Below are 16,365 nucleotides of genomic sequence, written 5' to 3' on the forward strand. Positions count from 1 at the left end.
ACATCTCACTCACGTTTTCAGTTAGTCCTGCTTGCATACGGAGGAATTCGGGACTCGATTCTGACAATTGTCCCTCCCCCTCCGTCCTGCGAAGAGCCAGCCGTGAAATACGGACTTACAAAAAATGCCGGTAAATAAGGAATAAAATCGCCCAGTGGTCAAATATTAGCAATAAATCTATTATTTAGTCGGTTTACCTCATTTTGACTGCAAAAGTCCTATAGCGGATGACCAAAACTGTCAAAATCGGAACTTTTCAAATTCTATCGTAAATTTAATCACTTCTCCTTACGTACGTCGACGCAAGTGTCTCTGGGTAATTATTCATCTCGCTCAACGATATCAAATGTGGCGGTGTTACGAGGGTTAGTTGAATGTTGCAGTTCGCACTTGAAAAGGTCCGATTTCGGCGCTTTTTGTGATCTGAGCAGGGAATACTACCGTCAGAGATATCGAAATGGCGTAGATATTCGATCGGTTGCAAATATTTGATCGGTCGGTAGGTAATTCTTTTGCAATTGGCGCGAGTACATTTTGCTTGCGGTGTTGTAATAGGCAAACTCTATTGCTCTTTGCATGACGGTGTTTAGAGTCAAGTCAGTAATACAGACTCGTGCACCGTCATGGAAGCAGGACTAGTTTTCAGTGTGACCTCGTCCATTTGCGTTACCGTTGGAGAAATTGTAGCGATTGCTTCCAGTCAAACATCAGAACGGAAAAAGGTACAAAAACAGAGCAAAGAACCCTCAAAATCACAATATACGCTACAGTTATTGCAGCTTGTATAAAACCAATCTGATTAAAATCCGATGTAGATGTCGGCTAATCGTTCATTGCTATTTTACTTTCGTTATTGTGCCTGAATTGACCTTCGTGGTACATGTTTGATCGCCTCCTCTACCGATCAGGACAAAAACGTAAACATGTACCACGAAGGTCAATTCAGGCAAAATAACGAAGGTAAAATAGCAATGAACGATCAGCCGACATCTACATCGGATTTTAATCAGATCGGTATAAGACATGGTATGAGGTTTTTTATACACTGATGGTCCTGAATGAAGAATAGCAAGCTAACCAAAGTGTGATAGTAAAGATGAGTATATCAATACAAATATGTTTATGCCAACTTTTTTTCCGGACAAAGTTTTATGATTTCACCCGTGGTGCTACACCACTGTTCTAATAAACAAGAAAGGCCTAAGTATGCGGCGACATCAGTTACAATATAAACATGTGGCTTGGTAATTGTCGACCGAACTCTCAATATTGCAATGACTGTAGCTGGAAGCTGTTCAATCTGATTAAAATCCGATGTAGATGTCGGCTAATCGTTCATTGCTATTTTACCTTCATTATTTTGCCTGATATTATTTTTCTTGGTACATGTTTAAATTTTTTAGCCTGATCGTAGAGGAGGCGATCAGGCAAGCTAAAAATGTAAACATGTACCAAGAAGGTCAATTCAGGCAAAATAACGAAGGTAAAATAGCAATGAACGATCAGCCAACATCTACATCGGATTTTAATCAGATTGGAAGCTGTTGTCAGATTTGTAATTTTCTAATCGTTCTTTTGTCAAGCAACAGACACCAGTAAGGTAAAGAAATATGTTTATCATGTCTACATCGGGTATATTTCGAAGGTCCTCCGTCCAACTTTCAATGTTTCCGCTGTCGATTAGTTCTATCTTTTGATGCTTGACATCCACTATTCGTCTCCTCTTCCGTTCTCTCAGAAAATTATCATTTTCTAGTGTTTCAAGACCAAGGTTGACAGCATTTCTGGCGATATCTAGTAGATTTAGAAGTAGTAATTTTCCACTCTTTTATGAATGCACGGAGTTCTTTTACGTCCATTTTGTTGACAGCTTCATACATCGCCATACTATTAGATGCCATGACGAAAATTCTGGCCCTCACTTTGTCAGATATGGTGCGCCCTCTCGCGATACTTTCCTGCGAAACAACCGGAAGTTCGATAACCGGAATACGCCGTATTCATGTGGTTAAGTGATTCAAATACGTTGATTACAGAAAGCCCTGTTATCAGTTTCCAACATACCAGTCCCATCCCATTTAAACAACGGAGTCAGTCATGTTATGAATCCAGTAAGCTTCTAGCTTTAAGAACTAAATCTATGTGATGAATTCCACTATAATGGGTTCTCCGTTCGTCACATAAAAACTTGTCCTATGCTACGTGTGGTCTGAGTCTTACCTCCTCTTCTTGCAAGCACTGAAATCACGTCGGTAGCTTTTATAAAAACACCACTTGTACATGACACAGTGTGGACTCTAATATCTATTGAGTTGTGAACACTAATCTGGAAATCACAGTCGACTCCAGCATGTTGCTGGATTATTTATTCCTAATACCCAAATAATTAAAACTACTTGTTACATCACACTGAGATCAACATGAAGCAGACAGTTTACTACTGAAAAAAGAACCCAGCATATAATTGCTGGAAACTTTAAATGTCGGGGGAAGTCCTCGGAGATATAGTAATAATTCAAACAGAGACTGATATATTGCAGTATTATTTGAAGTATTTAGTAAACACTTGTGTGTTGGTTGGCATTGAAAACAAACCAGGGGACTTATTGCAATTCAATGATCACTCAAGTCTCAGCTGTTCAAAAGAGGTCAACGTTAAATATCAACAAAGTGTCACTTGTTATTATCAAAACTAACATAATTTCTCCAGACATCATGGCAAGTCTGAATGAAAAATAGAAGTATCTCTTTTTTAGTTCTTGAATTTAGAAACGGAGAAGGAATATCTGTAATGTCGGAGAAGGAATAGAGGCAATGTCATTTATTACCCGGAGTTACAAAATGTATTGGTGTTCCAGGTACTATGATGTATGAACACAAAACTGTCACACCACAAGTTCTAAGTCAAAGCTACAAGGTACAATAATTTACAGGTAAACATTAAAGGGTTTGCAACTCTTCCATTCACAGAAAAAAACATCAGTTTTTTTTTTATCAAAGATCTAATTTCAACATTTTAAAGACATGTTACATAACTTGGCGGGTGATTTACTTGCAACATAAAATGCATATACCTGGACATAATGATACCATAAAAAACAACATTGATGGTCCAATACACTGACCTTTACAAAAAGCCTAAGTACACAACAAACATAACATACCGATTTCAAAAGTTGTTCCAAAGAAACCGAAGCCCTATTATTTTCCATGTGGTTTTCGTGTTGGTTCCCAGATAACATACCCCACCACTGTTAGATGGGTATTTGTCCGCAATCCGTTATAAGCACATTGAGGTTTGTCACTGGTGTATTATACCGAAGACAAAGGTTTGCTAATGACTGAACTTATTCACTGCTTAGTGAAGGTAAACACAGCCTGGAATGTCACCTTTATGGGTAAGATCACCACTGACCCTTCAATTTCAAGTTTGGACTCACTTCTCACCTTTTCAAGTAGAAATCAATGAAGCCAAAAAAAATGTAGTCTATTAAATGAAGATTTATCACAATTTTCTTACATACAACAAACATACTTCTAAGATTCTTGACTTTTATGGTGTGGAATTCTCAAGAAAGTATATATTATGAGTCCCTCCTTTATGACCCTACCTTCCCTATACCCCAATGGTTGAGTCTAAACATCTAAATGAATTAATATCTGATGTGATAGTGTTTATATTCAGTTATATTTGGAATCTACTTTATAGTTTACCCAGAGCACTTGGCACATAATTAGTTTGCAGTAGCTAAGTTTTTTGAAGTCAAGGATTTCTCTAATACATGGGACATACCCTAAACTGGTGAATTGCAGCACTGGTATGTAAAAAGGTATGGACGATATCGGTAGTAAAATTGATCATCACGAACACTGTGTTACTAATGAGCTAAATCAACCAGCATATTTTGGATAAATTTGGACTAACAATTGCTTAATCAAAGGTAGGAACAAGCATAATCTCACAATTCTTTTTCATTTGCTGGATGTTTCATATTTGGAAGTTTGCTATAATTTATTGTCACTACTGCGAAGTTAACTTCAGTGAAGTTAGACGAAGGCTACGCATGACAATATTGACTTGTTTTAGTAATACAAAAACCGCTTGAATGGTACAGCTTTACTGTAAATATAGTCAAATACACTTCACATCTAAACTTCACAGAACCACTCAAAGGGGATTTGCTACTGTGTTGTAACAACTGTTGATGGGGTGACGTTTTCACTAAACAGTGCCCTGTTATATTGTATAGGTGTATCATTCAAACATTCTGCAAAAATATTTTTTTTTAAATGTTTTGTTTTATGACTTCAGCAAATAGGGTAGGTAGGTCAGGGTTTTATTTTACCTTTTTGCATGTAAAAAATGTTCAAGTTATCAGAAACACACTATTTTTTTTTTATTTGGCCTTACGCAGAGATGATTGATACTGGTCAACTCTACAGCCAAGTCTGATGACATAAATAGATATTATATTTATATTTGTACTCTGCATAATTACATTAAACCTTCAAAAAATTAATAATTCATAACCAGATAGGAATTTCTTGTATACAATGTACATGTACAGAAAGCTAATGACATTACCTTTCGTGTAGAATTAATTATACATTATCTAGGTACCAGTGAAGTATAAAGACATTCACTGGAGTTCATAGAAACACTTCATCAATAAACCATGCTGTCTAGCTGATTGCACTAATATTGACCAATCAAATCATGTATTTGATCTTGGTTTCTATGTGCTGCTGGTGTTTATGAATGACCTTTGACTCCATTAAAACAAATCAACTTGAGAGAACTATGTACTGCCATCATACTATATACATGATATATGCATAGGAACACGTCAAAGCCATACATATTATAAAGCCATTGTGTTAGTGTTACATACTGAGTAGAAAGAAGATCACCTCTGCCCTTCCCCCTCCCCTCTGTCCCTCTTTCTCAACCAGTTGAAAGGTCTATAAAACGTGTAAATAGAATTTTAGATATAGGCAAATAAGGTAAAAACATAAACCAAAATTTACCAGTACCCAGAACGGGTATATGACTGTATGAATGTCTGAGTGAATTTACATGAATCCAGGTGAATGGGTTTTTTTTGAGAATTTTGATTTCCCCATCGTCATAGGGACATAACTGAATTTGAAACCCCAATTTGCATGAATTACATGCTACTACATGTGTGACTATCTCTGTCAACAGTAAATCATGACTGATCTCATATCATGTGTACTTAAGCTATCATTAGAGACTCTAAATGAGACCTTGGTAGAGCTGCCATGACCCAAATTCAGGTCTATGACCGCAGTCTTGAAGTACCAATGCTAACATGGTATCAAACCGAGATATTGAGATTTGATGCAGGATAGCACTAGACTATGTAGGTCATTGACCTACAACAGATGATGATGATGATGATGATGATGATGATGATGATGATGATGATGATGATGATGATGATGATGATGATGATGATGATGATGATGATGATGATGATGATGATGATGATGATGATGATGATGATGATGATGATGATGATGATGATGATGATGATGATGATGATGATGATGATGATGATGATGATGATGATGATGATGATGATGATGATGATGATGATGATGATGATGATGATGATGATGATGATGATGATGATGATGATGATGATGATGATGATGATGATGATGATGTATATGTAGATGCATGCACTATCACAATGACAGAGACTTCTAGCATACAAGTACATGTGTACATGCACAGCCATACATATAGACACTACACATCTATGAGATCACAAGTTCACGGGGAAGGTATTCTCTACATAGTTAGATATAAAATACACTCTACACCACAACACCACACTCTAGGCAAACATTATTCGCTAGAAATATTGACGCTGATGACTAAGACGTTTGTCATTTCAACAAGATGCACTGCAATATTAATGAGACTCTAAACTCTCAGACACATAGTATTTTAATGTAGAATTCCAAGCTTTGGATGTCCATAGATACGATAAGATTTAAGCATGGCAACACTTACAGGTCTCTCACATTATGTACTCCATAGAGACAATGAGATGTATACAATACATATACTATAGCAACACCTACATGTAGGTGCAGCCATGCAGGATGATGAGAAAGTCAAGGTTTCTATCAACGAATACAGAAATAGTCTCCATAGATACATTATAAGCTCCATGCATAGCAGCATCAACTGAACAAGGATTTACCCACCGGGACAACTAGGTCAAAATCCAGGCTTTCCATCCACGACATAAAACTACCCATATTTTGTAGTTTCACATTGCAGACTGCACCAGACATGGGTAGAGTATGAGTCAATCTTGATTTCTACACAGTAATACAATCACCACCTGTTTGAGGAGTCTCAAGATGTGATAGCTTTAAGAAGCAATGTACTGCTGACAAATGGGGGGGATGAGTCATTCACTCAGGTGACGTCATGCAGTAAATGAGTAAGTCTGAGTGAAAACACTACAACCGACAGGTAAGTGCTTCTCAGATGCATGTATTGTTGGATTATACAAGCAAATGTCATTTTGTATATTTATCGTTATTCCGAGCAATTTGATTTTTGTAATGTTGGATTTTATATACATCAATTATTTATTCCCTATTTTGTTCATTCTGGGCACATAATTTTGGTAACTCTGTCCCCGTCTCTCTGTCTGTTTGTCTCCCCCCCCCCTCTCTCTCTCTCTCTCTCTCTCTCTCTCTCTCTCTCTCTCTCTCTCTCTCTCTCTCTCTCTCTCTCTCTCTCTCTCTCTCTCTCTCTCTCTCTCTCTCTCTCTCTCTCTCTCTCTCTCTCTCTCTCTCTCTCTCTCTCTCTCTCTCTCTCTCTCTCTCTCTCTCTCTCTCTCTCTCTCTCTCTCTCTCTCTCTCTCTCTCTCTCTCTCTCTCTCTCTCTCCCCAATTTTTTGCCTTGAAAATATGAAATGCATCCTTAATTTCACATAAGATTGCATTTCATTTTCATCAATATCTTAATGTAGTATCAGGCAAATGATAATTTTTTTTCTATCTGACCCATATTAAACCTGTCATACAACAATCATATGAGGTAATAACACTTCAAAGATTCAAATTCCACCAATCTGATCACTACACCAAAACATTTGGCAGTGATTTTGTCACATACCATTTCTGTCAGCTGATGCACACTGTGATCAAATAACCCAAGAGAACCAAGTGTCTGTGAGGGCCTCCTAAAAACACTTTCACTTTCAATTACAGTCTGTATCTATACTTTACTGCAGCAGTATTATCTGGAAAATTTTTACAAGTTGAACATAAATGTAAGACTGAAATATAAAGTACAAGAAAAATATTTCCAAATCAGTGTTTCACTGTGGTGATGGCAGATAGTCTGTGGACTGGGACTTTCACTAGGTCTTTAAAAATTGCATACAAACAACAACCCAGGCAGGAGTCGGGAACAAAATATGCAAATCTGAATGTTCAATGGGATAATTTCTCTGAAATATGCCAAGCATTTCTGATAACATGACTGCCTTGTCATTCACAATGTTCGATATTATTCTAACCTGATCAGTGATGGCAAGACAGGATATTACATACATGTAGAGGGGTGGCTGCTTCCTATGCATTACAAAATAATCAACAGATGATTCATACAGATAGTGGTGTCCAACACCACAAGGCGGACAAGATAAGGAAGATGCATATGTTCAGAAACAGTTGGCATGGACGAAAATAGATCCATAAATAAAACCGTTGGCTGCCTTTTAAAAAAATGCACTCACAATTATATTCTAAATCTGGTATAACCTTTCTGAGAGGTTACATTGATATTACAAACACAGAAATGGCTTCACAATTCATACAGACACTGCAAACCGTAAATCTGAAGAACCGTAGCTACTGTTGTTACACAGACTATGCATTGATAGCTTTATATGTATAATATTTCACGGCAGCGCTACCATGAATTACTTTCTATGCTTACATTGCTTACAAATATACAGATTCAATGGTCGCTTCATATTTCTTAATCAATTTAATGTGGCACTTTTGACAAAGATCTCACCCATATCATCTTTCTTTTCATAAATAAAGGTTTGCACACGCTGCGATCAATAACCACAGAGAACCAAGTGTCTCCTAAAACACTTTTTTACTGCCTTCACTGTTCTTTGATACATCAATATTATCTAGAAAGTTTAAGAGTCAAACATAAAACTTCCAAAAACTGAACGAGATTTTCATGTTACAACATGAGATATATATTATAGCTAGACATAAACCTTACCGGTCTTAATCTGATCTCGAAGTAGCTCTTCCGTTTGTTGTACATTGTCTTCAACTCAAACTTGTCGGACTGTCACACCAGTCAATAAATCGTTGTGTGTGTGTGTCTTGTTGTAAATTGAATCAACAGGAACCCAACCAAAATTAAGTACACAGTCTTTCCAGCAGCACTGCAGCACTATTGCAACCACATTCACTGACAGATGGCCGACCTGACTGCCTACTAAGCCTGCTGGCCATACATAGCCCAGACCACGGTAAAATATGGGATGTGATGCTAATGAGCAGCAAATGAGCTATCAGATGTGAGCCACGCACCCAACCTTGTATGGAATGGGAAGTATGAGGTTTGTGAGGCCAGCCACTGGTGTACTATTTCAACACAGGGACATACCACAATATGATATACACACACAGCTACTGTACGTGTGTGTGTGTCATTCATGGCTGTCTTTTGTATATCATTATAGCTACATGTAGCACTACAGTCATCATATCACTGTAAGTACACCCTAAGGCTCAAACACGTTTCTTTACAATTTCATTTCTAAAGATTTGCATTATTTTCATATCAACAATTAGGTAAGGTACAATTAATTCCACCTCTTTTAACATTGAATAAGTCTGTATGTTCACAATGAAAACTGAGTTTTTGAGTTGAACTGGGGGCATTTTCTCACCATGTATTTAAAGGCTGTATTGTGCATGCAGCTTAGAATCTATTTGATGGTCAGTTTGATTTATAGTACACTGCTGCAACATGTATCTACTGACGTCCCCCAGGCTGATGTCTTTCTGAAGACAGCATCTGAGGTACAACTTTTGTGTAAAAGTTAAAACATCTACCGGTAACCTTTGTCCATCAATGTATACTTATTTTTTTTTTAATTTAAGGACTGGAGATGGAAGATTCTGATGGACATGTGACAACAGGAGAAAGTTGTTTCTTAGTTCAGCTGTTCGAAATGACACCATGATGTCTATTTCCGTCAAGTGTGGCCTTTCTTAACTTCATCATGTAAGTACATGTCTCTACTTTTGTCTGCAAACCTGACTGAATGCTGAAATGTCTTCAACAAGTTCAAGACACCTAGTATCAGAAAACACAGTGAACCTAACAAATTTCATGATCTCAGTCTTCTGTGATCTATATTGTGGTTCAAATTTTTACTTCATTATCCCCAAAACATTTGGTGTTAATATACACAATCCCATACACAATTTGTCTATGGAATCCCTTGTGTGGTATGCTAAACTGAAGATACAAATCTTCAGCCTGGGGGTAGAGTTTTGTATGGGGCCCATTAGTTGTTAAATGGTGATTGGACATACACAATTACGAATTAGTGACATTGTTAAAGATACAAATGTGTTGAATACTGCACAGTCAGTTTACATACATGTACAAAGCAATGTCCTATTCATAAAATAGTGAGTACATTTGTAACTCTAAATATGAAGTTTGAAAACTCAGTGTTTCATTTAGAGTGACTATATAGCTTGTCTGCACTCATCAACTGCCTTACTCGTAGAAATTAGCATAGCATTATGATCCTGAGGCGCTATGGCATTTTGTTACTAATATTGCTATCTAGACATGCATCAAATCACTGTTCCTCTGTCATGTAATTCAGGGACTGTCATTAAATATTGTAATTAACAACTTTTATTTAATTAAGGAGATTCTCAGTCTCTCAGCAGATCATACAATATGCATATCGCACATCATAAGAATCCACATAACTGACAAAATGAAAACTGACATAGAAGTTCATCTGTCATGACTATGTAGTGTCATTGGAAACACAAGTCTTCATACACTTGGCATATCCCCGCAAATACTTTATCTGTATATAAAAGGCGGAATGTGATTTAATTAACATAATTACAATCGTTGTTTCATAACAAAAAGTTAGACAATTTCTGAATCAGTCAATTGGTAGACATAAAATAAGTATCTAGCAATTCACTATAAAATACCCACTTTAGAGATGATTGTATGATGCCAGACGCACTTTCGGGGTTGGGGATCTGAACTTCATTTTCATACTTATTTTACAAAATTTTAGAAACTTTCATGCCTTCAATGATAATAGGTTCTGTATTTACTACTGAGATGTTGATAAGTTGATTGAAATAGACTGCTATTATGATATACATTGCTGGGTTTCCAGTAGTATTTTAATGTGTTTACCATCTTGTTTTACATTGCATGGATTGTAGTGGTGTGACTTAGTTATAATTATCAATATAGTTTACATTATGTATTGATGTCACACTTATAAACACTCATTTTTTTTTTCATTTTTTATTTATTTTTTTTTTTTTTATTTTTTTATTTTTTTTTTATTTTTTTTTTATTTTTTTTTTTTTTATTTTTTTTTTTTTTGGGGGGGGGTATCCTGGGGGTTTTGGCCCTAAAATACAAAGTTCCTTTATTGAGCTTGTGTTACATTGTGTGATCCTTCCTTTAAAATAATCCAGAGAATTAAAATATGAAGTAAAAATTCATCTGACACGACGTGTGCATTGTTTACATGTAAAATTTAAGAAACATCAATTGGAGTTGAAGGATTCTTTCCTATATTATTTAAAATCCAGAGCATAAAATAAACGTATGTACATGTATTAACCGTAGTGAATCTGATTCCTGTATACTGCCTTAAATGTTGTATTTGGGGTTTCCTGTTCCCCTCCCCCTAATTGTTCCCTGTTCTTCTCCTTCTCATCTTCGTTTTACAAAATCTATGCTGATCTGAAAATCCATATATACCTGTATGTTTATGTCACAAAATCCTCAGAAATAATACGAAAATTTCCCCAAATAAATCCTTGACACAATTTAAGAACAAAGCACAATGGTAGTTGAGAAAACATATAATACTTGCATTCCTTGGTTTTCTATACACTCTTGTTCAAGAATTTCTCACGGGGAATAACGCCTTTACTGGAGACTACGTTTAACTGTTCTGCACTGCATTAGACAAGTGTTCCTTTGAGGCATGGAGTGAATGCAACTAGATCACATTACTTGCATGTACAACACTTGATCCCGTCAAACAACAGCTTTCTCACTTTCTAAGCTGACAAAGGCTAAGCGTATTTCTACTGTGTTCAACTACTTCAACGTTTTAAAAGGGAAAATTTAGGGCCATTAGTATTGAAGAGGTGATAGATGGCAAATTATCATTGGATATCTTATGCTAAGTGTATGTATGGACCCTTTTTTAGTAAGCTAAGTTGTGGTCTGAGTACCACAGATTATTCTGACAAGTTTGGTGTTCTTTTACTTGGACCACCTGAAGAAGGTGGTTAACAATAACGCCCTTTTTCAGGTGAAGTCCATGTAAAAGGTAGCGGCTGTGGCAGGACTAAAGTGCTGTATAACGTTAAGAGTGAGCATACATTGTAAAGCATTCTCGCAAACCAGAACTTATGTTCCTTCTGTGAAAATCCTTTTGATGGTGCATCTTGGATGGTGCCATAAAAGAGGTTTACATAATTGATATAATAGCATAACTATAATATTCATGTATTTGCCTCTAAACCCTAGATATACATGTATTGTAAACCTTGATATTTTTGCTACTAGAAAATTTTCAAATTTTACAGTCGTCACAGCCAGATCTCAAAGTTATTTTTTTTTTCACTAATTACCAGACTGGTACATTGTGTTTATTTACAAGAAGGCATTTTAGTCACTACTTATTTTTGTGTTTTTGTTTTCCAGCAAAATAAGTAAAAATAAGTCTTTAGCGAAAACGTCCGGGTTTACAGTATTACTATTAGCCAGGTAACCATAATGTAACTGTTACTGATTTAGATATGGTATTTGTGATATGAAACTATAATACAGGTTGAGAGAAGTAACTTGCATTTAGTTAGTCAGTTTATTGTGGAGAACTTCACGTTAACTCTACGTGAACCAACAACCCCACCCACCCCCAACCCAACCACTTACCACCAGTACTAATAACATGACTATAAAATGAAAGTCAAGTTTTTCTGTAAACCAATTTTTTGGCTTCAAATTTTATGAATTTTCTTGTATCCAAATAATAATTTTCACGTCCAAATGGACAACACAAAACTATCACACTTCTAGGCTAGTTTTCTTCATAACAATAATAACAGTATTTAAAGATCAAGCTACCTTTTCCTTTTTTCCTCAACTGTGCAGTCAAAGTTCTGGCTTTAAAACTAAGGCAGATATTGGTCAAATAATGAAACTGTTTATCAGTAATCAAAACACTAACTCATTAATTTTCACTTCACTCAAAAAATTCAATGATCATGTTAAAAAACAAATCAAAAAAGGAACGCACTTTACCATTATGTTCACCATCAGTCAGATTGCTTCCAGGACAACACTATCTCCAATTAGCTTCGGATGCATATGAGGTTGCTTGCCAGGAAGTTCTGGGCTGATAGGCAGAATTACAAACCCTCTGTGACTTAGCTTTAGTATCCACTAGAGTGGAAGGTCTAACAAAATACTTGTTAATTGAAAAGGGAAATGTTCCATTTCAACTCAAATAGAAAAGCAAACAATACAGGAAAGTATCACATGGTGTCTGGTTACTATTGTAGCATTCAAACCATACCACTGAAAACAAAAGTTTTTTTCAAGGATCTCTAGAGGGCGCACTAACAAACTGTACTTACAAGCAGTGTAGATACTGCAACTAAAATGCTACTATCACTTCCACAAAACTTTTTTAGTGTAATTCATAAAATAAAAAGTTTTCCTGATACATGTATGTCATGTTCTATATAATACAATGCAAGTGTGTTGTGCACATTACAATGTACCGCAAACCGTACAGTTTTAATTTAATATTCACACAATGAATAATGTCTGTAACTTACACTGTGAGATTTTAAATACAACGCTGTCACTGTATACGTTATAACTGACATCACAGTTAAGCAAAGAAGTGCGATTACAACTGTTCAATAATTCATAATCTCCTTCATATTCAGTTCATGGTCATGTTCATGAACATACATGTACTGTTATCTGCATTCTAAATATGAATGTTACAAATCCCAGACTACATCAGTCCCACCATACAGATTATACATCACATAATGAATAATGTACCATTATTATACCATTTAGGAGCTATTAAGTTATTGTCTTTGAACAGCAAATATGGATTATATAACCCGATCACTCTACATCGCAACAACAACCTGTGTCTACATCACAGATTCTGAGGTACTTGAAATATGGGTAAAAATGTTTGCTATTATATTTCCCCAATGTTCAACAAATTATGCTTGAAGTTGTAAATTATTATATTATTCTCTAATGTTTTTCGTCTTTCATGGCAAAAATAATCGTGACCTAAGGGTTTGTCATGACGTAGTGACAAGGCCCCTTAGGTCACTCATAATCATATTTTCCTTGGCTACATGAAGAAAAATATTAGGGAACAATATAGAATTATACCACTAGTACAAATGCAATTAGATTGGAGTGGACAGACAATACTTAGACAATCAGATATGGACAAAAAGTTGTCTTTGTGATTGTGCCTCACTATTGACTGTCCTCTTTCAGTTAGAGCAATATTAATACTACTACTACTAGTACTAGGGTCGAATGGCTGATGAAAATCAAACTCTAACACACAAAAACAAACGAAAATTGCTCCAAAAACCTATAATTTCTGCGATTGTGATTAGCAGAATCTGGGTGCATGGGATACAAACTGTCGGTGTACAGTGTGGGCACACTGTCAGGCTGAACAGCGCCCCCATTGGCCACTTAATGACATTATGTGTCTATGGATGCTGAACATGATGGATGTATTTTCTGACACATTCACATCCTTATCACAGTGTTTGTTCAATAGAGGTCAGAAATCAGTTGGATAGGGAAGTATTATCTGCACAACTTGAGAATATTCCTCACATGGATCATCTCAGATTCACTGAAGACACAGGAACTCAATACTTGGCATGTACGTCATCTCTTTAAAACATTGGCAAGAGACTACTGTTCAGACATCTAACATATTGAAATTCAATACACATATAAATGTGAATTGAGTAGCTTTATAGTGCAGAAATCCATACAGCAATTCACAAGATGGATGGGGGTTATGACATTACAATGAGACATATGTAAACACGGTCAAATGAATTTGTAATGTCTGCTTCCAATGGATCAAACGACTGCTCAGAATTAAAACTAAAGAGAATCACAGCATTGAAGAGGATATCAACTTATTGTGATGCTTTATCAGGTCACGGTAAATCTACTTTTCAAAACTTCCTTTCTCTATGTCCAAATCAATATCGCATTGCCTACAAGTAAAGATCTGAGAGAAACAGTTGTCTGGCCAAGCTATAGTCCTGCATGCAGACAGAGTATAAAGTTGGGTCTCGATTCTAGCTTAGTATCTACATGTACATGTATATGTACATGTAGTCATGAGGGATCACCTGAGAATCAAAATCCCCATATGACTAGATACTAGGCTATCTTGATTCTGATATTGTTCCTTTTCATTCTCCATCCTATGAACAGCTGTGCTACAAACCAGTACTACCCAACCACTGCCTAATATCAAAGAATTGACAAGCCTAGTGGCCACATATTAGCAATCAGTTGACTGTTTACTTGTTCAACATCTCTTTAACTGCAATCTGAATTTAGATGACCCAAGTCACGAAAATCACACATTTTCATAATTTCAAATGATTTCAAATGCCCCTCCTTAACCAGTTTATGTACATGTATGCTCAACAGCATATCCAATATGGCAGTGTACATTCACATATGTTAAGAAGGGTGGCTTGAAATAAAGAAAGCTCCAATTTTGGAGATTCTTGGCCCTCCGAACAAAAACTTTTGTCATCAGAGAGATGTGAGATACAATGTAGGTAGCTAGTCAAGTAATTACTAATTTTTGACAGCTGGCCGTCATATATTTCTATTTGTTATAATGCTGTGCTGGGTGCTAGGAATAGGTAGGACCATGTCAAAATTGAGTCTCGATTGATTCATCTGCAAGCAGGACTACGTGTATCCAAGTTATAGACAAGATAGTCCTGAACAAAGAATTAGCTTCTCTAACCCTTACAACTCCACTGATAAGATAACACTAATGCTACAACCTGGGTTTGAGTTATAGGCCTTGAAGGTTAGAATCTAACCTTTGACCTAATGAGTTGACCCCCAAGAGACATGGTCACAGTAGTCAGACAAACAAGATTAGGATTAAGTTGAAATAACCTCAAAGTCAAATCTCAAACGTTTCGATGTTTGTATCTGTAGCATGTGTTATTTGTTTTTGAACACCTACACAGTAAAACTGACGAGAGGGAAAAACATATGAATGCACATATATCTAATCTATTTATCCAATTCTTACAAAGAGAACTCAACTCAGACAGATAAAAGCAAAAACAATTGACAATATACGAAGGAAATACAGATAAATAAGCCATATTTCTACACCACATTTTAGTCAGAAGGGCAAACATTTTGTATACAATGTCGTATTCATGTCGTATTCAGTTTTCACACACCATGTCACACATGATAATTATCGATGTCTCTATTAGGCCTAATAAAAAAATTGTGTGGTTCCGCTTACTTGACCCCACCTAGTTTTTCACCGCCAACCCTAAACTTTTTTTACGTATTTGAGAAAAAAATAATAAAATTGTGAAAATTGTGAAGTCTCGCAAGAAATAGTGGATGTGGAAACTGACATCAACTGCAAAAGACGATATAACACTGTTCTTCCGATATGTAACGGCTGTACATCTCATGGGAAGAAACCAATAACACAGGGACTATATGGAAAACATAACTACCTGAACTAGACACTCACACGTGAAAAAAAATATAATAAAATAAAATAAACAATCTACCTATTAACCGTAATTCTAAAATTGAGCGTAATCGGAACCACACAATTTTTTTTTTTTGGCCTTACTTTGGTATAATATGTTCACTGAATATACAAAATGTCCACCACCATAAAATAATTCCATTCATAGCTTGTCAAAATCACACTCTGTATCTCCATACACAATACCTACTATATTTCA

The 16,365-nt window shown here is 36.0% G+C and overlaps 1 protein-coding gene across 3 annotated transcripts in view; it reads right to left on the minus strand.

Annotated features, from left to right (window-relative positions):
• Nucleotides 1–16,365, minus strand: part of LOC144449549 (unconventional myosin-XVIIIa-like) — a 108,493-nt gene that overhangs the window by 70,562 nt on the left and 21,566 nt on the right. The window contains exon 1 of one of the 3 annotated variants that reach the window (XM_078140099.1): nucleotides 8,297–8,470. The exons of the other annotated variants lie outside the window; for them this stretch is intronic. Within the exon in view, the coding sequence (XP_077996225.1) occupies nucleotides 8,297–8,341 (45 nt within the window). The 5' untranslated portion in view covers nucleotides 8,342–8,470. Of the gene's footprint in view, nucleotides 1–8,296; nucleotides 8,471–16,365 lie in introns of those variants that run through there. 3 annotated transcript variants of the gene reach the window in all.

The sequence above is a fragment of the Glandiceps talaboti genome, chromosome 18, assembly GCF_964340395.1.
Source record: "Glandiceps talaboti chromosome 18, keGlaTala1.1, whole genome shotgun sequence".
NCBI lineage: Eukaryota > Metazoa > Hemichordata > Enteropneusta > Spengelidae > Glandiceps > Glandiceps talaboti.